We start from the raw sequence: 27,094 nt of genomic DNA, 5'->3' as shown, positions 1-27,094 counted from the left end.
GAGGTTCATGGTGGCAATGTGTCTGAGCATAGTGAAATCCCTGGCAGCGAAAACACTGCAGGGGTCCAGCTCTACCTCGGTATCTTTCTACTTTAATCCTCATTCCTAGGATGAATTCTTCGTCGAAGATATTTTTACTTTTTTCCTTACGATCCAGGGTGATCAAGAAGAGAGGCATATTTATGACTTTTCCGTCTCGTCTTCGTTTGAGTTGATTCACTCTGATGATGCTATAACCTTTTTGAGTTAAATACTCAGCAATTTCGCTTTCGTCTGTGTCATTGGGGAGATGTCTAACAGCCTTAACATATTTGTTTTAATAACATATTTGTTTAACATATTTGTTTGTTAGGGGGAGTATTCTTGTCATTTTTACATAAAAACGATTGATGAGCGTCTCCACACTTAACGCACCGAGGTTCATGGTGGCAATGTGTCTGAGCATAGTGAAATCCCTGGCAGCGAAAACACTGCAGGGGTCCAGCTCTACCTCGGTATCTTTCTACTTTAATCCTCATTCCTAGGATGAATTCTTCGTCGAAGATATTTTTACTTTTTTCCTCACGATCCAGGGTGATCAAGAAGAGAGGCATATTTATGACTTTTCCGTCTCGTCTTCGTTTGAGTTGATTCACTCTGATGATGCTATAACCTTTTTGAGTTAAATACTCAGCAATTTCGCTTTCGTCCGTGTCATTGGGGAGATGTCTAACAGCCTTAACATATTTGTTTTCAGACAATTCGAAGCAGTGATATCGAATACCTTTGTCTTTCAAGACCTGTATGATTTGTTTATAAAGCGCAGGGGATTTGGATTGGATTTTAAATCCACTCTGAATTAATTGACCAAAGTAATCCTTTTCAGCCTGCAGATTATAACCGATGAGGAGTGCTTTAACTTCTGAAAATTTGAATCTTTCATCTTTAACCATGATAGGCGGTGGTTTTCTTGAGCTCGTGCTAGGATTGGTCGATGGTAGCGTCAGCATTGGTTGCGGAGTGGGAGAAGTGTCCATGACGTTATTTTTTGGTGTTTCGGTAGCCGGATCTGCGACCTGTACTTCTGGGGCTGTATCCATATTATCAGAAGTTGTTTCCGTGGTCGGCTCAGCTGTCGAATCAGAGGAATTCGTCAGGGTAGGCTTTCGAGAGGGTTTTCCTGGTCTTCTAGTAATATCTCCTTTAGGACCTGAGTCCGTATCGGAGCTGTCTTCATCCAATGCTTTATACTTTTTCGACTGCTCTTCATCTGAGCACGCAGGGCTGCTGGCTCGTCTGGCATTAGTTTTGTTGATTCCAGTTATTGAAGAATCGTTGTCATTAACCTTAAGAGCAGGGATGTTTGGTTTGGAAAGAGAAGTAGAAGAACGATCAGCATTCAATTCTCTGTTGATGAAAAGTTTGAGACGACGAAAGAATTTAAGGTCTCGTGCATCTTTAGATGAGAGAGATCCATCAGCTTCTTCAACGCATTCTAAGTTGGTAATCTCAGCGGCAATAAAATCAATCATTCGATCCATGGTGGAGCGGATGGCAGTGAATATAGCAACGGGGAAAGCAATCAGAGTCTATTGCAATGCCGGCCTACTGTTACAGCGGCATGCACTCTGATCAGGTATAATAAAAGAAGAGTTCCAATATCACAAAATCAGGAGCGAGCAGATGTACGTCTTACATGTACGACCACTGGAGCCCATTTTCTGCTGAAGACCACAGCCATCCCTGCTTTGAGCCGCTAGTGCAGCACGCAAGCCAGGCAGAGCGAAGAGCACTGTCGCTTTTGCAGTGCCGAAATTCTGGAGTGCCGTCGGAAAGGGGATTCGTTTTTAATCCGCGCGTGTGGTATCCCTCCATAAAGAGGAACTTCACCATAAACAGAGTTCATGAAAATGTGAAACCTTCAAAAAGTTGCCTTACTGAAATTCAATCATCATAAAATGCAGATCAAACTATTGCAAAAGCAACAGAAATTTAAAAATATCTAAATGACGATAATTTCAAGTTTTGGTTAGAGCTTTTTTATCAGATTATGCCTCATGTTGAAATAATATACAACTAAAAGCAGAGAAATTAGTGTGTTTAAAGGTAATAAATATGTCACACATTTCAAAACTGGTATTTTAGAATTAAGAAACTCAAAGTACTGTGAGAATTTTTCAAAGACACGAAGCTAAGGAAATATGTGACTTTATACTGTGTATTGATATAATGCGCAGATATTCTTCCACTAAACACTTAGCAGCTGCTAAATTGTTTAACAAGAAATGCTTCGCTAGTTTAGAAATGAACATACTACAGAAGAAATTGTACTGATCACTGAAGCATATCCAATGATTAACAAAGAAAAGCTTGAAACTGAACTAAAAGTATTCTATCGTAGGTCTGATATCCATGAATACTGTAAATTAATTGAGCTACTGAAATTTATCTTCGAAAATAATCTAGATGATGTTCTTAGTGAAATTGCGAAACTGATAAAAATTCTCTTGAGAGTTCCCAAGACTACATCAGAGACGGACCGCTGCTTTCCAACACTGAAAAAAAATGAAAACTTTTCTAAGAAGCACTAAGAATTCGGAAAGACTAATGCGCTTGCATTGCTTTCAATATAGAATATTTCCTCAGTTGTCATCCAGAGATCAAGGAGAAAATTATTGATCATTTCGCGCAAATTAAAACAAGAAGAAAGGGCTTCATTTTTAAATGAATAAACAAAGATTGAACTGTAACAATTTTAATTAAAGTAATTAAGAAATGTTTAATTTTTTCCTTGTAAGATTTCATGAAGTTTCAAAATAAATTTTCTTTTTTATACCTGTTCGTTTCCTTTTACACAATTTTTAAACAAAGGTTAAATTTTTTTGGAACAGCACCCCCACTAATTTTAGCTACGAGCCGCCACTGCAACACAGTGAGTATTTCGAATTGCAGTTGGGTGAAAGTATTGATATAATGAACTTTGTTCAATTATTAGTTTCGAAGTATGTAAAGTTAAAGACGTTTCAAAGTAATTGACAATTTTATGTCTCAAAATGATATTCCTTGGAATAAGTGCTTTGCCGTATGCAGTGAGGGAGCTCGGGCTTTAACAGGAAAACATTCCAGTGTTCTTTCTGAAATATAGAAAGTCGCACCTGAAACTAAATTTACTAACTGCTTCATTCATCGTGAAACTTTAGTATTTAGTATTAGCCAAAACAACCTCCGAAAACCTGAAAATCACATTGAATTGAAAAATTACTAATTTTATTAAAAGCCTAGCTTTAAATTCAAGAATATTTACGATTTCATGTCAAAAAATGGGCAATGAACATGAAATGCTTTTGTTATATTTTGAAGTAAGGTTATTCAGAGGCAAAGTTTTAAACCGACTTTTTGAACTTCGATCAGAAATTCAAAATTTCCTCTGTGATCCAAAATTTGAATTGAAGAAAATGTTTATTTAGAGGATTATGGTTAGCACGTTTAGCATATTTAGCTGATATTTTTGGAATGTTAAATGAATTAAATTTAGAATTACAAAGTGTTAATTTGCTTACCATTAGAATAAAATAAATGCAATGATTAAAAAACTCGAGCTAATAATCGAAGAATTGGATCATATCATTTTAAGCTTTTTACGCCTTTCAGAAAGGTTTCTAACCGAAAATAATTTTAAAATAAAAGGAGAATTAGCATCTGACATTAAAAATCATTGTTTTTCATTGATAAATAATTTGAACATGAATTTCCCGAGGATTATGAAAAAGAAAATTGGATTGGAAATCCATTTTGTTCAAAAGTACCTAAAATTTTATCTCGTGAAGAAAATGAACAGTTGACAGAAATTTTCTGTTATCGAATACTAACTGAAGATTTCAAAAATATTAACTTTTGGCTGAAACGAAAAAAAGATATTACAGACATTTTAAAAATAGCTATTAATTTTTTATTGCCTTCTTGCAAAACTTATTTGTGTGAACAAGGATTTTTCTTCCATGTTATATTTGAAAAATAAGTACACAATAAAATTAAAGTGGATCCTAGTTTATGGTTGAAAACTAATAAAGAAATTGATCTATCTTATACAGGCTCGAATTTTGCACTAAATTTTATAATTAAAGTATTATTAACTTAAATTTTGATAATTAAAATGGTAATAAATTTTCAATCTAATATTTTTTACATCTGCATATTTAATGCAAATAGCCAATAGGTTGTGCAAATGGCACTATATATATATATTTTAAACATTTCTGTTGAGAAATTGAAAAATAATCGTTGTAAAATGTAATGGTGGTAATTAAGTTTTTCAATTTTTGTTTATATGGTACGCATTAGTCAAAAGGTTGAGAACCTCTGTACTAAACCTTTTTTTATGTTTTTGAGTCGTTTCCCACTTACTCAAAAAGGGGAAGGATGTTGCATAATCAAGACAATATTTTACTTGTTCATTTTGAAATAAGAATTTTATTATTTTTCGAAAGTGTGTTTTTGTTTTTTATTGTGTAAAGTATTGCTTCGTGATTTTCGTAACTATATTTCTTTTGTTATGTGACAAAAGCTCTTTTGTAATACTTCGATATTTTTCTTTTTGGGTGTCATCCTTGCGCAGGGGCCATGTAATCTTCTCTGTATCGTTCCAGTTTTAGTATCTGTACTGCCAAAGCAAGTACTTCTTTTTGGGTATATGCCAACAGTGAGGCTGTAATGCAAGGATGTCAAACTCGCGGCCCGCAACAAATATTTTTGCGGCCCGGCCAATATATCGGCAAATAATAATAATAAAATAACATATCGACGAAGAAAAAAAGGAAATGTTTACTGCTAAGTAATTAACGATAATTTATTCAGTGTTGTTAGATTACTCACAGCGAGATGACACACACACACTACTTAAATTACAAATGCGTGTGAGTAGCCTGCGTTCAGGGCTTTTAGGGCTTCTAGGGGACTCTTCGGCTTTTAGGGGACACGTGCACTCAGAACTTGTACGCATCTCCCGATAGCCGAACTCATGGTCTCAGTTTTCCAATCATAGTTTTGTACGATATATTGGTGCATGCATGCGAATGCACTTTGCTTTATTATTAATTATTACTTAATTCATATTGTTACGGATTTCATAGTTATTTATTTATTTAGTTTTTTTTTTTTTTTTTTTTTTTTTTTTTTTTTTTTTGTATTTATTTAGAATTGTAATTAGATTTGCTTCATGTTGACTGGGTGTTTTCGTGGTTTTCCCCATGTGTAACGTGTATACGAACCAGTTTCCCTTAGAAAGTCCTCCACGAAGGCATCCCTCCTCTTAGGCAGATAGCCCTCGAGGCTTTGCCATAATCACACACACACACACACGCTTCATGTTGCCTTAGCAACGCAGACGATTTTTGAAAAGACAGCTGCGTTGGAAGGTTAAAAATAGAACAGCGCGTGCATTTAATACCTAATAAATAAATACCTCGTAATTGCTGTTGCCATCCACAAAAATCCAGATATTTATAGATGTTTCCAGTATATTCGAGAAATTAATTATAAAGCTTATAAAAGCCGAGAACAAACAACTCATCTCAGTAGTAGCTGTATTTCTAGCGAACTGTTTGTTTACTTAATGCTGTGATTGATTTGTAGCGATTTCGCTGTGAGATAGAATTAGTTTCTCTATTTTGAATTGATTTTTGCTAAACGTTTGACATTTTGTGATATTGTTAGAATATTTTTGAAGAAATATTTCAGCATTTTGATTTATCTCTTGTAGAAAGAATAAATTTTTGTTAACTTTTTAACGTTAACCGTGTTTATTCCAGCAGGGGTATTTGTGCTCCGGGGATTGTGAACTTCGATACTCGGAAATTCCGGGGATCGTCATTCAAAAGGAAGTAGGAATAATAATGAATTATTTATTTTGATCTGGGTAATTTTGTTTGCTTTGAAAGCAGAAAACGTAAGGTCAGTGTGTGTGGTGAAAACTTTTCCTTTCTTTCTCCAAAGGCAGTGTTAATGCGTGAAAAGGGGAAAAAAACTTCTTTTTTGTTCTTTCCTTATTGCGAGTTATGACTCATTCCCCCGGTTCTCGGACATTCTCTTCTGGATTCTTTTCGGCAAGTAGGCGCGGCAGAAAAAAAAGGGAGAGACTTCGTTCGACCAGATGTGCGATCACGTGACTCTGGGTTCAAAGGTCTTATCTCTCCTGGCGTGGCGCCAATAAGTAGAGAAGGGGGATTTTTCGCCGTATTAGCTATTTGTCATTGATCGCTTCTCAACGTTTTTTCCTCCGCTGTGTAAAATTTTCGTTTCATTTATTGATACACGTGTAAATTTTTCGTTTCGTTTATTGAAATATTTTTTTATTTATGTACGCAAGAGAATTTCACTATGAAATTTCTCGATATAAATAGTGATATTATACAATTAGAAGAAGGTGTCCGGAATGCATTTAGGTGGAATTGGATTGAACGGAGAGATGGTAATGGGGATACCATCGGCACATGGTGCAAGAAAATAAATGTTGCTGGACAAGCATACTGTGTTTTTTGTAACTCACTGCTGAAGTATGGTGGGGAAGAATTCAAGGCTTTCACAAATCATTCTAAAACTGTGACGCACATAAAATATTCAAAGTGCATTAGACATTCAATGACTTTAAGTAATTATGCTAATTCAAAAAATACTGATGACTTACTGGAGACTGATGCTCGGCCATTGGATATAGTGACAAGAAAAGCACGCCAAGAGGTATTAATAACTTCGTTTATCGCCGAGAATTCTCTTTCTTTCAGTGTAGCTCCCAATTTAATTGAACTCTGCAAACAGTTGAGCCGCGATCAGACGGCACTAAACTCGTTGGAAATGTTCAGGACTACTGCATGTTATAAGATGAAATATGGGCTCGCAAAAACTATTAAGGAAAATTTCATTAAAACTTTAAAGGAGACTCCATTTTCTCTAAATTTGGATGAAAGTACTAGCAATGCTCAAGAAAGTATACTGGCAATATTGGTGCAGTTTTATGACAACAATCAAAATGAAGTTGTAGTTCATCATTTTGCATCTATAAAGATGGAATCTTGCAATTCAGAAGCTGTTTTTAAAGCAGTTGTTAATACTATTGAAGATAATAATATTCCATGCGCAAACTTAATTAGTGTATTAATGGACTCATGTAACACCATGCGTGGGAAAAAAAAAAAAAAAAAAAAGGGTGTTGAAACCAGACTACGATCAAACAAAGCACCCCACTTATTAGATATTGATGGTGACACATGTCACACAGCTAATAACTGTGCAAAAAAATTTGCTTCATGTTTTGATAGATACTTAGAAGATTTGTTTGATGACATCTATTTTGATATGAAAAGCTGCAGTAAAAGAGAAAATTTTTTCAAAATCTGTGAATCCCTTGCCATTAAAAAACTTAAGCCCTTGAAGAGACCAGACCATAGGTGGGTGTACATTTTATGTGTTTTAGAAAGAATCAAAGATCTGTGGGATGCTCTTATTGCATTTTATTTTCACTACTTGGATAAAACTGATAAAGGGGATTATTTTTCTTATGTTGAAACTGTATACAATAAAAGAATTATTTCTGCAGCTCAGAAAAAAATTGTTGAAGGGGTGTATTCTTGCTTGCATTCCCAACAACTCACAAAGGATGCTTTAGCTCGGAAAAAAAGAATACTAAATGGGTTATTTTTCATGCAAAACAAAACTTTATTGCATATGGCATTATATTCAGCAGTATTACCAGAGTTCAACACATATATTAAATTATTTGAAACAAAAAAACCAATGCTTCATTTAATAAATTCCAGTATTTATAAATTGATGGCAAAATTTTTCTCTTTTTTTTTTATGAAGCCAGAAAATATAGAGTGCACATCTTATAATGATTTATTAAAGGTTGATGTCACAAATCCAGAATTCCATCTACCTAGCAAAGTAATATTTACTGGTGCAGAAGCTTCCACTCTCCTGAAGAAATTATCAAAAAAATCATCCAATAGCAAAAGAATTCCAAATTTCTCTGATAAAAGCTTATACTAATACAGCACAGCATATGAAACAGAAATTACTGCTTAAAAATTCATATCTAATTAGTTTTACAGCATTAGATCCAGAGCTAAGAGGTAAAACCAGTACAATATTAGCTTTTGAAAAATTATCATCTTTTATGTCCCATATTTTTAGTGATATTGAAAAGTCAAAAGTAGAAGGTGAAATAAGGTTATACCAGAGTGATATTGATATCACCAAAGAAATGCTCTACACATCTGATGAAAGTGGAAATCAAGTCAAGTGTACAATTGATAAATATTGGTCTAAAGTTTTTAATTTAAAAGATGATTTCACAAATGATTATAAGTATCCTACATTGGCTAAATTGGTCAAAGCCTGCCTTAGCTGCTTCCATGGCCCATTAGTGGAAAGTGCATTCAACTTAATGGATACACTTGTCACTGACTATAGAACCTCTCTTAAGATGATTCCCTAGATGCAGTGCAGACTATTAAATATGATTTAATGGCTTCTAAAGAAACCTCATGTGAAAAATATGGCTCAAAAAATCCAATGACTGATCCAATTCACAAAGATCTCTTACTGAATATGAACAGAAGTTGGAAAACATATCAAGAGGACTTAAAAACATGTATTTCAGATGAGTCACCTATAAAAGTCTCCGAAAAACCTTCTACATTAGCAGAAAAGCAAACTGCTTCTACCTCTGCATGTGCAGTTCTCGAGGAAATTTCTTCAACTGTAAATGAGGAAAATAAAAATCAACCTTCCTGCAATTATGCACGGATTCAGCTTCTTGATGTTTTCAAACATCACGTGAAGGCAAGCACTAACGAGGTCGTATACAGACGACTCTTCGCTGAGCACAAATATAGCAGTTATCTTCCAGTCTATACAGATGGATCCAAGTCAAAAGATCATGTTGGGATGGCATTTGTAATTGAAGATCACATGGAGGGCAGACGCTTGCACCGTGATTTCTCTGTCTTAACATCCGAACTAACTGCGATATATTATAGTCTCTTGTACATCTCAAGGCTCTGCCACAAAAAGTTTATAATTTATACAGACTCGTATAGTGCGCTTAAATCATTAGAAGCTTTTTCTAACACTCAAAATCCAGTAATAGTGGATATTCTTAAGTTACATATAAACTTAACAGGTCGTGGATAGTCGTCTACAATTATGAAGTCCTGTACTGCTGGGTTTCCGGGCATGTGGGAATAAAAGGGAATGAGCTGGCAGATATCACAGCGAAATGTGCTGTTGAACTGTCCAGTCGTCTCATCCCTTTTGGAGACATCTGTTGTGTTGTGAAAAACAAGATCCGAAAAAAATGGCAGCAACTTTGGGATGTTCAGCTTCAAAATAAATTAAGACATGTACAGCCTAGAATTGAGCATTGGGAATTAACCAAAAATCGTAAGGAGGAAGTTCTTTTGAATTCACGCCTCAGAATTGGCCACACTAGAGTAACACATAACTACCTTTTAAAAGCTGAGAATGAGCCTGTTTGTTCAAATTGTAATGTTTGTCTATCTGTCCGTCATATTTTAATTGAGTGTCCAAGTTTTAATAGTCTTCGTCAGAAATATTTTGATAGCTGTGACTTACCTCTCGACTGTTTAATCGGAAGGGAGGTGAATTGTAATTTATTTTATTATTTAAGAGACTGGCTTTTATCACCTAATGTAATTTGTTTTGAAGATTGTGTCTTGAATTTTAAATGTGTGGTTTTAACTTGTTTTTATATGACTTCATCCTCTGGATTTGATACATTTGTCTACTTGTTTTTATTTATTGTATTTTAATTTCATCAATTGTACTCACCCAATCTCGCGTTTGGCGCACCATAATCAACTTTGGTTTTGCGCCATAATCTCTCACTCACTCACTCACTCCTGCAATTATGAAGTTCACCACAAAAGAAAGACAAGCCCACAAACATCAGAAAATAAAAAAAAAGCAGCAGAAATTAGATAATTTTTTTTAAAGAATCAATTAAGGTAATTTAAAATATTTACATAAAATGTAGTAGTTTATATGTTTGAAAATTTACGGTTATTAATTTTGCAAAAAAAGTAATTCATTGAACTTTTATAATTAGGTCATTCAATACTTCATAATTGTAATTTTTCTTTTCTCTCCCCCCCCCCTTCTCGAAACTCCAAAATGTCGGTAGTAAGTCCGTAAAAGTTTCAGGGTCCCACAAACACCCCTGATTCCAGCCCTTTGTATTCAGTATGTCTACATCAAAACCAAGTGGTAGTAAAATTAAACGAAAAATCGCTGACGAACATAGAATATTCCAAGTAAAATGGGAATTAGAATATTTTTGCTGTGAAATAAAAGATAAAATAATCTGCTTGATATGTAATAATACTATTAATGTACCAAAGTTATATAATATTGAACGTCATTACGAACAACACAAATCGAAATATAACAATTACGAAGGATTAATGAGAGAAGAAAAGATGAAAGAGCTCAAGTTAGGTGTGAAAAAGCAACAGTCCATGTTTAGTAAAGTATTGCAAGAAAGTGAAGTGGCGGTACATGCAAGCTACGTCTTGTCCGAGTTGATAGCTAAACATTCGAAGCCTTTTACTGACGGTGATTTCATCAAGGAATGCCTAATGATAGCTGGAGAAATTATTTCTCCTGGAAATGTAAAGGCTTTTCAATCAATTTCATTGTCTCGAAATACAGTTGCGGAAAGAGTTACTGATTTAGCCGCAAATTTAAGTGATCAGATCAAAGCAAAATCATCTAGTTTCGAAAGTTTCTCCATTGCCTGTGACGAGAGCACGGACATTAGTGGCAAAGCTCAATTAGCAGTGTTTCTTCGTTCTTGTGACAAGAATTTTAACATTTTTGAGGAATTACTGGAACTAATACCGATGCCCGGTACTACCACAGGAGAAGATATATTTACTTGTGTTTTTGGACCTTCTGCAGAAATCTACCTTTGGCAAAATTAAATTCTGTAGCTACAGATGGTGCTCCATCAATGACCGGGAAAAACAAGGGCTTCGTAGCATTACTAAGAAAAAAACTTAGTGAAATTCATGGTTCAAACATTCATCATATGCATTGTATTATACATCAAGAAGTTCTATGCACAAAAGTAATAAATATGGAGAATGTTTTGTCATATGTAAAAAAGTTATAAATTTTATAAGATCTCGAGGTTTAAATCAGCGTCAATTCACTGCTTTCTTAAGTGAGTTAGATAATGAATATTCGGGTTTGTCCTGCTATACCGAGGTACATTGGTTATCTTGCTCCAAGATTCTCAAACAATTCTGGGATTTGAAAGAAGAAATATGTCAGTTTTTAAAAACGAAAAATCAAGACGTAAGTTTGTTTTACGATCCAATATGGATACAAGATTTATCTTTCTTGGTTGATATAACCAAACACTTAACCGATTTAAATTTATCGTTACAAGGAAAATATTACGAACATGTTTGACATAATTAAAGCATTCAAATGTCAACTAGTTTTTTGGGAAAAACAACTTAAAAATGAAGATTTGACGCACTTCACGACGTGCAGCACGAACAAATCAAGTTTAGATGATACTTGTTCATATCAAAAATACGCAGAAAAAATTGCAAATTTAACAACTGAATTTGAAACGAGGTTTAATGATTTTAGTTCCCCCGAAGACAATTTTTTTTGTTTTCTTCGATTTTCTCAATAAGTATTGACTCAGTACCCAGCCATATGCAAATGGAGGTGATCGAGATTCAATGCAACTCAAATTTGAGAGCAAAATTCATTGAAGTGGGCGTGCCTGAATTTTACAAATATTTACCAGCCAGGTTTGAAAATACTCGAAAATTCGCATATGAAATTATTTCCATGTTTGGTAGCACTTATCGTTGTGAGCAGTTATTTTCAGTCATGAAAGGTAATAAGTCTCCTATTAGAAACCGTATTAATGATGCTCACCTTGGGTCAGCATTGAAAGTTATCACTGCAAACAAAATTTCTCCCGAAATAGGAAAGATAATAGCAGAGAAGAGATGCCAAGTATCAGGACGTAAACATTAAATTTTTCTTGTTCTTTTCTATATAAATATATATATATATATATGTTTATTATTGTATTATTCGAAATAAATCTACGTTTCTATGAATATTTTTTTTTTTTTTTTTTTCGGCCCGCCTAAAGTTAAACCTTGTTTGTTTGGCCAAAGTGTACCTATGAGTTTGACGTCCCTGCTGTGATGCTTTGAAGAGAGAATAACATTGTTGATTTGGTTGATGAAACATGTTGTTTCAGAACGTTCTTACGAAAACTAATGAAAATAAATGTTTTGCTTTCTGAACTCGGAGTACGCAAACATTATTTTGTTTCACATTGATTTTATTTCCTATAGAAAAGTTTAATAAAGCACTTTTCTAACAGAAAATTAGCCTTTTTATTTTATACTTTGCACAATAAATAGTCACTTTCCAGTGATTTTAAGACAAAGTTTTATACTGAAAATCACACAAAAACTTCATCGAATAAATGTATCTTTAAAAAAAAAAAAAAAAACTGTTGAATTACAAAAGTATATTAAAGATATAGGCATATTATAAAATAGTTTTCAAATTTAGATATATGGCATTTTCTTTTTAATTTTAAATCACAAATTCTCTTTCAGTTAAAATTCTGAATGAAATTTTAGCATAAAATCAATACTTCAAATTAAACTCGAGGGTGTAGCCTAATATGTAAGGTTCTTGTAAATAAAAAAATAATATAAAGCTTCAGCTTAAATTCTTTACAATCATATTTTTAAAACGTGTTTCTATTTTAAATCATACCATCTATTTTTATTAATTCAATATAGTTTAATTAAGTGCCATATTCTTAATATATATACAAAAGCATATTGTTTTAAAAAGATTTGATAGTATTTTTATTATACAATATTTAACATAGGAAACTGAAAGAAAAACAGAGTCATTATCTTTTCTTCCATTTAGCACAAAATGACTAGTAGTGCAATTCTAGCAGATGTGCAATATACACCTTTATACATTTTATATTTAATTCTCTCATAATTTTTCACACTCACACACAAAAATAAAAGAACATGATGTTATGGCGACAAACTGAGGTCTAAATAATGCACACTCTAATAAATATACATGATATACAAATTGAAAATAAAATGGAATGTTCTATCTATAAAATTTTGTTTTGATATCAACTTTTACATAAAAACCATATGGCACTTATTTTGATATTTAAATATAATTTCATTTGCAAAAAATGCATGCATTTATATCATAAAACTTCAAAACGTCAATAATTCTGACTTGAACAATGTGATTCAAAAATATCTGGCAAAAATATATAGATGGGTAGAGGGATCCCAAATAGATTTTTGTAAGGAAAAATGTGTGTGCAGAAATGGTGCATTGAGATGATTTGAGGGTGCTATTGAGGTCAATAAAAGAAGTCTGCCGGCATAAATCTTCATTACTGTGAGGATTTCTGGTGTTATACCTTGTTACATGCACAAGGATCTCATCACCATGCATTTTATCTATGGAGCTACAGGCAGAAACAGAGCAGCTGCTCAAAGACCATTTTGAAAACAATTCCACAGAACATGTGCAAGCTTCAGAAATTACCTAGATGCTTTATATATATAATCTCCACTGGACTGTATGTTCTGTAACTACAACAATCACCAGACTTGACATGCATGGATTTTTTTTTCTGTGGAAAAATTAAGAGCATGATCTTTGAAAATCTCATCGAGCCCAGTGAGATCTTTGTTAACGTATGCCAATCAATGTGCAATTGCTATGGATTTTGTATTAGTCTTAGTGGTTACATATTTTAGGTATTATAAAAGGTTGCATCATTATTGTGTTTGTTACTTTGTCTTTCTTTCTTAGCAGTTGTTCGAATATTCCTTATATGCCAGCAATTACATCCGCTATTTCTACACACACATTCTAATAAAAAACTCTACATATTTTGATCCCCTTTACCTGTCTTCACATTTCTGACATACATTTTACATATACCTTGCATTTACTTGGCACAGAAGTAGGGGAAATAGTACTACACATTCAGAAATACAACTCTCATAGCTTTGTATTTAGCATCACAGTATCAATAACATATATTCTACAACTCATAAAACATTTAAAATATATTTTTCCTTTCATCTGGTAAAGAAGGAAGCAAAGTATTATTTTGTACAGTACAAAGTCCATAATCCAGACTTGTCGGGACTTCGGCGATTCCGGATTAGGGGTTTTTCCGGATTATAGATCATAAATTTAAATCTGGTAAGATGGCATGCAGAAATTACACAATTAAAAATATGAAATAAAGACCAATTATGATCTAAAGGGTGTCAAAATTTACAAAAAGAAAAGCTTAATATTTATTTGTTTACTTTATTAAACATTTCTTTCAATGTAAGTTGTTTAAGTTGCTTCATTTTTTGTGCTAATACTTTCTCTTTAATTCTATAAACAGACATAATTTCTCGTTCAGTTACAAAGTTCCCCTGTTCAAGTCTTGTAATTGCTGTGTCGAGAATACCGACCGACTTGTGAATCGAAATTTTTTCATTTTCAATAGCCTCTCTGTCACTTTCTTCACTATCGGAAGCACACACGGGTAAACGCTTTACGCACATGCGTAGCGGATGCACGCATTAAAACGCATGCGTAAGTTTGTGGCTTTGAGGACCGGATTATAGATCATTCCGGATAATGGATGTCTGGATTACACACTTTGTACTGTAATGATATTACAACCAAGGAGATGATACACTGAGATATACACTAAATTATAAAATCTCAACTTTTATGTTTTTTACAGAAATGTAAAAAACATAAAAGTTGAGATTTTATATGTTTATATTTTATATATATATATTTTATGTTTTTTACAGAAATGTAAAAAACATAAAGCTTTTTTAAAATGCATTTTACAATCGGATATAATTATTTTTATTCTTAAAAAATCAGTATCTTCATAATTCTTATACAGGGTGTGGCAGGTTAACTACCTTATTTTAAAAATGAATAACACAAATAGTATATGCGATATCAGTTTAATATTTTTCCAAATTATACAGAGACACTTAAAGTTTTTTTTTATTATTATGGTTTAAAAATAATATCATTAAGGTGGCCTCCGTTTTGGTCAATGCATTGAGATAGTCGAATTTTGAAATTTCTTTCTACTCTTACAACAGGTATGTTGTCCATAGCAGCTTGAATATTATTCTTCAGTTGAGCCAGAGTCTTTGGACAATAGAGATTTCAGATAGCCAAACAAAAAGAAATCATATGGGGCTAAATCAGGCGAGCGCACTGGCCACTGAAGATCGCCCCGTAAGGAGATAAGGCGTCCAGGAAAATGCTCTTCAAAAAACCATTCTGGTATTGCCTATTCTGGACAATGCACACCAAACAGTCACGTGTTCTTTATGGAGGGGCTGCTCATGAAGTTCTCAGGGATTTGTGCCACTCCAGTATCACATATGTTTTGTTTATTCACGCAACCGGAAAGGTGAAAATGAGCCTCATCGCTGAAGAACACAAGGGCATCATGAGGCATATTGTCAAGAACAGCTTCGTTATGCATTTTTTCGTGAAAGAAAATCGCATGGATTAAGTTTTTGCACAACTGCAAATTTATATGGACGAAAATGCAGTACATTGAAAAGTACGACTCCACGACGTACATGCGCTCCTGTCTTGTCTACTGCATGATCGTTCTAAACCTACATTACAAAAAACTTTAGACACTGCTCTTTTCAATGAGCACCACCCCACCCTTCTCAGAATAAATGTCGCTAGATAGCGCACATTTCAAATAAGGAAGTTCCCCTGCTGCATCCTGTACAAATTTTAAAATACAATTTCAACTTTTGTAATTTTTGAATATAAACTGTTTAATTATGCAAACTATATGCAATTGGACTATTTTATCAATGCTGCTGGAATGATTGCTCTGTTTGTTAATAATAATAATAATAATAATAATAATAAAAAAAAAACTTAAGTACAAATTGAACGTTTACAACTATTGTAAGTACATAATTATGAATATGATTTCTTTTCATATTTATATAATGTATTGATTATTTAATTTCGCTTAATAATGGAACCAATCAAATAAACACAATTAAAAAATCATAAAAAACAAGCGCAATTAAAACTCTGCTGTGTCATATTCATGCTAAGTAAATACAACATACTACACTAAAAATATTCATGATTTTATACATATTTCAAAAAGTGTTTACTATGAAATCCCTATTTACATAAAAAATCCGATTTAATCGCAACTTAGCCTGAATATTAGATGACCTTTACTTTAAGTGCTTTACAGGAGAAGCACATAAAATCAAAGAGAAATTAAAAGCCTCGCACCAAAATCATCTTACATACCTAAGCTTGATATACTGAAAATGTACTGCAAGAATATAGTTAAATGGTGTAAATACTATATTTTAATTTAAAACTATATATTGTCTTCTTTTTTTATGTAAAAGTTAAATTATGCTTCTATACATATATATATATATATATATATTTACTGTTAGGCTGTGCATTTAAGATAGATATGGTTTTGAAATTATATTTTATGAAAAAAAAAAAGTAGTTTTATGTTTGAGCCAATAAGATATACCCATGAACTTGCCATTATCTTTAAAACAATGAAAGAATTAAATGTTAATATCTACTTCATTCCAGCTACAAATATAGATTAAATGTTAATGAGTGTTCAATGAAAAAAAATCAATTACTAACCTCATTTCCAACCTAAAAGAATTTAATGTCAGCCTTTTACAGAAAAAGGGCTAAGGAAGGGCTCTGATATTTAAATAATTACCTTGTAACTGCCAGTCATATTCAAAATAAAGCATTAGAAACTCATTAAAATAGGACTGAAATTAACATGTCAAGTAAACCTTTTGCAGTAAAAATCACTGTTCAAATACACAGTAAAAATGTATTCCAGGAAAAATTTAATGTGGTAAAAAACATACTGGAATGACACTAATTGTTTATCAATATTGAACAAAAATCTGCTCAAGTACAATTTTTTTCATCTTTAGTCCTTTGATATGACCTGTAAAATTTTAAAAATGCAAAAAAGAGCCATAATGTAAATATACATGAGACATGAAGCTTAAAGGCCCGCTCTTAAAGTATGATCTGACAAACTAATTATATACAATCAAATCTGGAGCTTTGTTGTATTATGGTCACATTAAATTATTTAAAACAGTAATTTTCAAGTGGTTGGTAAAAATTTGCATCATGTAAAATAAACAGTTATTTGCCATATTGAATTACATTAAAATCAACAACGTCAAAAATAACTTCTTTGGAAGTATTCTTATATTACATATGTTGCTGGAAAGCAGCCTGTAATTTTAATTTAAAAAGTTCCATTATGAATTAACATGTTGACTGCCACGTGCATTTTACGTGGTTTGCCCATGAAGTTGGTGGTTTGCCTTGAAATTTTTATTATGCGGTATATATTATGTTGAAATATTATCTACAGAAGAAAATGTGAGTTATATAATCGTGCTTAATGCATTTTTCACGGTGGGGGTCACCGCTCTGTAGACCATTATTGCAATTTATAATTAAAATTTTTACAATTTATTATTCTTCAAACCATTATAGTAACAATGGTACTATTTAAAAATTTATCAGTATCGATATTTACTCTAATTACGTATTTTATTATTGCTCGCGTCGCCGGTCACTGGTGGCACCTACGGTGCTTGTAGCCAAGTCGCAATCAATGTGTTAACCAAAAGCAGTTTCTTTATATAAATAAATCTATAGAGATAAGACTTTTATTCATGGGTATCATATTAATATGCATTTATGCTACAAATTATTGAACAAATATTGCAAGCCTGTATTCTGAAAAATATATGAGTTTAAAATGGAAAATAACTTTGCAATAATAATAATAATGCAAACAAAGTTCAACTGCTTACAAAAGGAAAACAACTTTTTTTTCCATGTTTTAAAGTAATCTCAAAACTGTTTTTGCAATAAATTGTTGATATATTGCTCTTATAATTTCTAACATTTAACCTTCACTTATTAATAGTTTCAAAAACTGCATTTTAATGGATTTGAAGCACAATAGCTGGGGATATGAAAGACAACCCATGTTTGGATAATTTAAACAAAATGCCTTAAATATCATAATGACCACATACAAAAATACCGTGTGTAGAAAGTACAGAGTGTCCATGTGTCCAAATCGATTTTGCTTTGAGTTAATTTTATAATAAACACTTAATTTTGACATTCATTGCTTTTTCTGCTTTTAAAAATTTTAGAAAAGAAGGAAATTATTTCATCCCATAATAAAAATCCTCACATCATTCCCTTTTGAAACTTTTACCTTTTTTATTACTTGACATCAATTTTAAAACTATTAATTTTCATTATACACACATTCATTCTTGTTGTTAATCAATATCTGTAATACTCAAAAATTCAGATTTTCTCAACTAAGAATTATACAACACAGCTGCAAAGAACACCTAACATACTTCATCACAAGTATTATTTACATTATTAAAAATAGCCCCACTATTAATTTCATGTTACAATGTGGCTCATTGATGGAATTATTCTAATATAAATTATGATAACTTATATGGGAAATCAGTATATATATATATATATGTCTGAGAATTTCTTACTAGTCTTAAAGATTTGCAAGATGATGATGATAATATTTACAAAAATTGCAAATATTAATATTTGAAATTATTATGCATACACAGAGAAGTACTATGTAAAAAGAAATGTAAAACATATAAAATTATAGAAAGTAATAATGTATAATAGCACAATTCATATATAAAATGTTATGTAAGTACCATTTTATTTATTGGTAAGATACTTGCTTGTTAGACATAAAACACCTAACAGACATGTTACTTCATACCAATATATGGTGCATGTTTTTGAGATTATTATTATTATTTATTGAATTTTAAAACACCAATTTAAATCACTTGTACCTGAAATTCAAAACATTCCACATTTGGAAGAAAGCCTATATTAAAAAAAGTTTTAGTGTTAATTTTTGTAAAAAAATTATATTTCTCCCTTTTTTTGGATGAAAAATTTTTAAAAAAAGTACATGAAAACAGAAAAAAATTACTTTTAGAGCATAAAAATTACATTTATAAAGGTTACACGCCTGTATTTCAATGCAAAATAAAATCAGAACCTGTAAAAATAACATACGTTCTATATATTAATTATGATTTGCATACATGCAGCCGATATTATCATCGGCTGCATGTATGCAAATCATTACGATATTATCATCTTAAAGAAAAAAATAGAATCATCTTAGAGATCTTAATCTAAATCTTATCATCTTAAAGAAAGAGAGTGAAAAAGTTATAAAACCTTTTCTAATCTGCAGATGCATATCCATCATAGAAAAAGTGCAATTTTTAACATCCCTTATTTAATATTACTAAATAAATTATTTATTTTCACTGCCAATAAGTTTTTACACCACATGAATTACATATTTAAATAGTATAAAGTACACAAAATTTACAGGCATTCATAAAACCATTCAACACATTCTATGTTTACAAATATTCATAGTTAAGTAGTCTTGAAGGTCTAGGCAATTAATAATTTTAATGAATATCCAAATATATTCTTCCCTAAAAGTAAATAATATAAAACTAATTATAAAGACTTTTAATCAAATTCCAGGGCAATTTTTATAGTGAACAACCTTTATCTAATTGTAAATGTTACTTTTTTTTTAAAACTGATGTATTTTAAAAACAAAACAAATGGCTTGTGATACCATATCTCTGATACACTGTGATTTTCATCAAAGGAGACTAATTATAAGGAATTTTTTTTTAATATGAACAAAACAAGTAGAATAATACATAATTTGCTCTGATCATTCTCAAAAGAGGTTCAATGGTGTTCCTTCTAATGCTTTTAAACATTAGTTAAAAATTTAATTAGAAAGTTAGAAAAGTAGAAGAAGTGTTAGTAGAGTAGCCTAGTAGCATTAATCCATTAATGCTATGCTGTTAAATCTTCCAAAATATGGCAAGAAGTTTTGAAAAGATACAACAATGCCTAATGAGACAAATTTATGGCTGCATTACAAATGATGGTTAACATTTTGAACAGCTACTGTAGTTATTAAAAATTAATTAATAAAAATGAAAATATTCCAATTTACTGTTATTTTTTTTTAATCACTAATGTTGTTTTCTTTTCAAAGATGGTTTAAAGTAATCATGGTTAAATTAAGAAACATTCAGCAATATTATATTTATTAACAATAAATAAACAGAAGTGATGTCACACAACTTTCTACTTTACAACCTTCATTATGAACCTGAATTTTAAAAATCTATTAATGATTTTTGTATGATAATGATGTCATCTACTACTTCTCAAATGTTGTAACACTGTTTACAATGCAGATTGTATATGAAAGTAATTTTTAAAACAAATCTAAACACAAAATTATTGATGATTTAGTTCTGTAACATAATGAGGAAATTAATTAGCATTTTTATCAAAAACGTTAAAATTAAATTAAACTAACTAATAATTTATTTGAGCTTCATTATCTGTTTAAATCTTCAGTAAAAGAACATGTTATTACCAAATGATTTTATGAGACAATCCGAGAATTCAACTTATGGAAACATATATTTAAAAAAACTTTTTCTCCTTTAACAGTTTATGAAATTTTGTACATAGCTTTATAAACAGATGTATATGTTACAAGCAGTTTTTTTTAATTCAGTATTTTATAAAATATATATATAACTATGCATACTAAAATATGAAGGTATGATCTAGGCACATTCAGGAATTTTACTTTGGAAGCTCCGGAATAAAAATTTATATCTACATCTAGAAAAACCTATACATCTCTAAAACTGCTACATGAAAATTTAAGAAAAAACTTATTACACCTAATAATCATGAAAGGGGTTAATTTCTAGCATCAGTCAATACTATCTAACTAAAAATAAACTGCAATTTATATGTTTTAAATAAGAAAGATCAACAATTTTTGAAGTTAACAAACAGTTGCATCCTACCTTAAATTCCCTCCTATAATCATAAATTTCACACAAAAGAAAATTTTAAAGTAATTTTCATATTTTAAATTTGGATCTTTGATAGGGCTATGTACAATTTGAATACAGCTTTCAAACAGCTTTTCAAAATTTTGCAGAATTTTAACCTTTTTTTCTTGAAACTTTTTCTGTTTCAATAGTAGCTGTTGCCCTTTTTAATTTCACTATATATAAAATATGTTAATTATTATCAGTATTTATTGCACCTATAACTAGCACGTGATTTTATATTGTGTGCATGTGGGACTGAGGAAGATTTAGGAAGCTGAATTTTTTTACCAAGTTTCAAATAAAATATTCATTTTAGATTTTTTACATCATCAAAAAACTAGTCAACAAATAAAAGAATAATTCAACAATTCCTAATTAAGAAAAATGATGGAAATAAGTATATAAAAGTTATGAAAAAATATGATGATTTTTGCTTTTTTATTTATTTATTTTTTATTCCCAGTTTACCTAAAGCCATGCCAATTTACCAAAAAACATGTTTTCAATATTTTTTCTTCTTTAAAATATATATGTTATCTTGACTGAAGGCTAATAAAGTCTGAACTTTCATGAATTTAATGAACCATCTTTCATGGTAACCATAAAGATGATGTAAATATAAAAATTCACTATTTTAACTAACCAAGAAATTAAAATTTTAGGTTTTTAAATGATTAAAAGTCTGGATTTAGCCTTCATATATGTTGTTTTCTACAATTATTTCATTAAGTTATAAGTCATTTAAATAATAATCACAATTATTAGTCATCACATTATAAATTACTGTAAATCACTCAGTGTACAAATTAAATCATTAAGTTATAACAAATCTATATTTGTATGGTATGTCTTTATTTTATGAAAAAATGTGTTTTCATAATATAAAAGCATTTTGTAGAATTAAATTATATGCATCTTTGACAAACAAGCATACAATCTATAAATATAGATAGATAGGAAAGCTTAACAACGCTGAAAATAATAGATTAGAAAATTGTCCCTTTCCCTATTTTTTTAACCTAAAAACTGAGACCGATGAAATATTTTATATTTATACAGAGTTTGTATTTATACTTAGCATATATTCATTTAAAAATGCTCTTTTTATAAACATTTCATGATTTACTTTTCTGGATATGGGAAAAAAAAAATAAAAGAAGGAATAAAGCCCTTTTTTATTCATAGAAATGTTATTAAAATATAATGGAATAAAAATATGAATAAGTACTTTTTATGATACAATTAACCGATACATACAATGATACTGATACGCTGATAGTCAATATTACACTGTTATTGGTTTCTTTTAAATACTTTACAATATTATGAAAATAAATATAGGTACTAAAAACATATAATAATAACTATAACAGAATCTAAAACTATACTTGCATTCTGAAAACAAAAGCTGATATGTAATTTTTTTTTAAAAATTTCTGTATCAGTTCTACCTGTACTTTTTGAAAAAAGCACCAATATGACTAATAGAAAAAGAAAAAATACTAAGACTAACAGTCAACTTATAAAAAAATTCTAAACAACAGAAAAATATGACAAGATATGGTGTAAAAATACATTTTTCAAAAACAATGTCTTTAAGTTCCTTCACTTAGTGCTAACAATGCATTGATGGTTTGGTCTTTATTTCCTCTGTTGCTATCCATCACAGTTTGTACAACTTCTTCTTCAATATTCGGAAACATTTCAATCACCTTCAATAAGAAAAAGAGAAATATGTTACATTAGATAGATGTATAACGTCAGCTAATATGACTATTAAAATAATATATAATTAGGTTGTATCTACATTATATAAAGATGTTTGAAAAATAGTACATAATTAAATAAAAAAGGGGATTTTTAGACAAAATTTTGGCTGCATAACACCTTTTTAATAAAAGTATACAAAAAATTTTTATATGCATTCCATGAATTCCATGAACAAAAAATTGTTTCAAAAGAATAAATTGAATATAAATACAAATTTAATTAATTCTTTGTGCCATTGCTGCAAGGAATGAAATTTAAATTTAAACTAACATGTAAATACGTAAACAAGTAAATTTAAAATAATTAAAAAATGTGCAAACATATAAAAGATTCAATTTTCGAACTAATCTACAATATCATTTAAATTCATATAGCATAATTAAATCAAGTGCAAAATCAAACCATGAAAATAAATTCACTAATTTAGAAATTAAAATTAATCTAAAAAAATTCTTAAAAATGCATAAGTGAATGATTGTTGAGCAGGCAGGAGACAGACTTATCAAGGGGAAGTTACCTCCAAACCTAACTCTTCAATCATTCAATTTGTGTTTCATCATTCACTCAGGCAAGGGTAAAAGTCAAAACCAAAAGTAAATACATAGTGAAGAATGTTCAAAAAGAAATACCAATAAAGTGGTACCTTGAGAAATTAGCAATTAAAAATTGAAGGTAATTACCAAGTAAAAGGAAAATTACTAATAAAGAAGTATTTTGAGAAATAAGCAATGTAAAGTCTAGTATAAAATTAAATTTTTTAAAAAAATTAAATTTTCCAGAAAAATTTAGAAACCGATGCATTTTAGAAACCTTTGTATACAGAAACCTAGAAACGAATATGCATATAAATCAAAAAGAAACTAAAAAGGTACAAGACATAATTTATAAAAACCAATATGAAACTAAAAAGAACTAATTCATAATTTATAAAAAACAAATATATACTTAAAAAAAATAATAATTACATATCTAGAAAATACATAAATACTACATAAAAAATACTTAAAAAATTACTTAAAAGCAAGTAAATAGTAAGTTTTAATTCTAACTTACCTACCATATTAGCATTGGGGTCTGCAATAGTATTTCCTAAGTGATGTAAATGTGTTCTACAAATAATATAGATGGCGCTAATGTAAGTAAAGTTGAGTGCCAAGCTGCTACCTTTGTTTTATTAATAATTTTTTTAACTTTAATATTAAAAATTTAAATAATATAAAACTAGAAAAAATCAAAGAAAAAAAGTATGTAATTCAAGTTTTAATTTTAACTGTCCAACTATTTATGATAGGGAGTTTAGTAGCTGAGCCAATCAAAAGATGTAAGTTTGCTCTGCAATTATCATAAAAATAGTACTTTAATTGAAGTAAAGTAGAGTTAAGTGGTAATTGTGAATTAATGTAAACTTGATTGTAAAGTTAAATGTGTGTTCTGTTGTAAAATTGTGTAAATAATGCAAATAATGTTAAGTGAAAAAATTATTTTTTTTGTGAAAATTGCAAATTAAAAATTAATTAATAATTAAAATTGAAAAGTTTTAAAATTTTAAATAAGTTTTAAAGTAAAATTTAAAATGTCTTAAAAAATTCCTCAAATTTTTAATAAGTAAAATTTAAATTTCAAATGAATTCCTTAAAAAAATTTATTTGTTAAAATTAAAGAAAGAAAATGTAAATTAAAAAAGAAATTCCAGAAATTTCCCAGAAATTTAATTCCTTAAAAATGTTTATTAAAAGCTAAATTTAAAGAAAGAAAATATTGAAAGTTTTAATAAACTTGATTCCAACTGGTAAATCAAAATGTTACTAAATACTGGCTAAAATAAGGAAAATTAGAAGAAGATTAAAATCTTCACTCAATTCGGGCTATAATTGAGACTTTTGAAAATAGTTGGCCCTTTATTAGTAAAAGGAAAGAATCCAGTATTGATTAAATAAATATACATATTTACATATTTATTTACAATAAAAATATGCAAGATAATTCCTTTACTCTTAAATATCCTCCATTACCCTCCAGCTAAGGTTTAAGGTAATGTTATACTATAAAGAGCTAAAAAATTATAAAGTTAATGCCTGTCTTTTTAATATACAAATTAATAAATTTTGGTGGTACTTGGTTATCAACTTGAACATTAATTAGCTTTATTATTTCTTCCTTTAAATCTTCTATTTCAGTACATATATTTTTTATTCTGATACACTCATGTCCATAAATTAAGGATAATACAAAATCAGGCAAAGGAAGAGTTAGAAGCAAAACAAATTTGACTTATTAAGCTTATTTATTAAAAAAAAGGTAAAGAGCAAAAAAAGATGCTATATGTTTGATATTATTAAAAAAATTAGCGATTTTTTCTCCCTGGAGCAAATTACAAAAGAAAAACCTGTTTACAAAAAACCAATATTACATAGTGCGATTGTTAATACACTGTATGTCTCCCAGACGATGCAATACAGTCCGTACAACGCCTAGGCATGCTGAGTATCAAATTATCGACCTGATCTTGGGGAATATTACACCACTCGAAAAGCAATGCTCTCCGAAGTTCCGGTAGACATGTAGGAGGAGGTTGACGGGCTGCAACTCGTCGGCCAAGCATGTCCCACACGTACTCTACTGGATTTAAGTCCGGTGAGAATGCTGGCCAGTCTATACGGGTGATATCCTCCAATTAAAGGCATTCGCTTACGATGTTTGCACGGTGAGAACGGGCGTTGTCATCCATAAACACAAATTGTGCACCCATGGCACCCCTAAAACAAACATACATGTTCCAGAATGACGTCCCCATAGATTTGGCTTGTCATGGTTCCAATTTGAACGTGCAGGTCAGTTTTGGAACCCAGAATAATTCCACCCCAAGCGAGCACTCCTGCACCACCATAATGGTGTCGTTCAGTGATGTTTTCTTGGTGGTAACGGGTACCTGGAGCTCTCCATATGAAAGTCCGGCGAGAATCAGACTGCAAGCTAAACCTGGACTCGTCGGAAAACATCACACAAGCCCACTGTTGCGGTGTCCACAATGCATGCTCTCTACTCCAGGCTAACCGTAGGCGACAGTGAGTTGCAGCAAGTGGAACGTATGACAGGTCTACGAGCATATAGACCAATCTGCCCTAAGCGTCTGTACACGATCTGCCTTGAAATTGTTGTACCAGTGGCTGAAGAAAGCTGACGAGACAGATCTGAGGCTGTGCTCTGCCTGTTTCTTTTGGCAGTAACTGCCAAATACCGGTCCTCATTCGGCGTTGTAACTCTGGGGTGACCTGTGCTGTAACGTCTACTCACATTACCATCATCTTGGAATTGTTGCCAAAGCCTGGAGATGACACTCTGGGCAATTCCAAGTTTGTTTGATACTTCCAGTTGGGTATGCCCACATTCCAGACGGCCGATAATTCTACCACGTAAAAAATAATCCAAATGCGTCCTTTGTGTCATAACTATTCGGTTATTGCACTGAAATGCTTATAAAGCGCCTGCGAATAATTTTACTTCTTTGTCTGTATTCCTTATATATCACTCTCTTACACTCTCATCATTGTTACGTACCATCGGTGTCATCTCGTTACTTCCTGAAATTTGCATATGATTCTTGAAGATGTGTGTAGTGATTTTACAGGTGATATATTTATTTTAGAGTTCGATTTCTGCATGACTCCGAATTATCCTTAATTTATGGACATGAGTGTATTTGGCTAAGAAATGTGTTTTCTATTACTTTCTAGAGATATTAGAGTTCCAATTAATTAACTTAATAGTAGGAAAATGGAAATTCCTTCTTTCCTGTTTAAACTTAGTTGGAGTTTATATTCATAAGTAAAAAGAAATAGGTTACATATTTGTGTGGAACTGTTTGCTCTCATAGGAATTCCTCTCACTTGCTGAAAAATCTTATTATTGAATTTAATGTAGTTATTAAATAATCCACAATTCAGATAAGTATTCCATCTTTCAATAGAAAGGATGTCAAGTATGTCAGGAAAAAGTTGTGGGAGTTGCATTAAACTAGTAAAAATTTCTTATAATGGTAGAGAAGTATAAAGGTTTTCAAAGTCATAGCAGTTAATATTCTTGATTTCTAAACTTTTAAATCTGCTGAGAACTGGAGCATTATTATAAATAATTCAACTATAGTTGTGTTGTTTGTTAACGAGTTGTTG

General features: G+C 30.9%; 1 protein-coding gene and 1 non-coding gene across 3 annotated transcripts in view; both read right to left on the bottom strand.

Annotated features, from left to right (window-relative positions):
* Window positions 1-4,552: 4,552 nt before the first annotated feature.
* On the bottom strand, window positions 4,553-4,655 carry LOC118205148 (U6 spliceosomal RNA). Its single transcript, XR_004760947.1, has one exon. It is a non-coding gene; the product is annotated as a U6 spliceosomal RNA (small nuclear RNA).
* An 8,167-nt stretch (window positions 4,656-12,822) lies between these two features.
* LOC118205147 (toll-interacting protein-like) overlaps window positions 12,823-27,094 on the bottom strand; it is a 67,313-nt gene continuing 53,041 nt past the window's right edge. For both annotated transcript variants that reach the window (XM_085821757.1, XM_085821756.1), the window contains exon 8: window positions 12,823-22,867. In XM_085821757.1, coding sequence (XP_085677883.1) covers window positions 22,751-22,867 — 117 coding nt within the window. In that variant the 3' untranslated portion in view covers window positions 12,823-22,750. The remainder of the gene's footprint in view (window positions 22,868-27,094) is intronic.

Source organism: Stegodyphus dumicola, chromosome 8, assembly GCF_044657685.1.
Source record: "Stegodyphus dumicola isolate Sdum_Otavi_A_Nest chromosome 8, ASM4465768v1".
In the NCBI taxonomy this organism is placed as follows: Eukaryota; Metazoa; Arthropoda; class Arachnida; order Araneae; family Eresidae; genus Stegodyphus; species Stegodyphus dumicola.
Note: the sequence above shows the minus strand (reverse complement) of the source record. Positions and strands in the feature narration are given on the sequence as shown.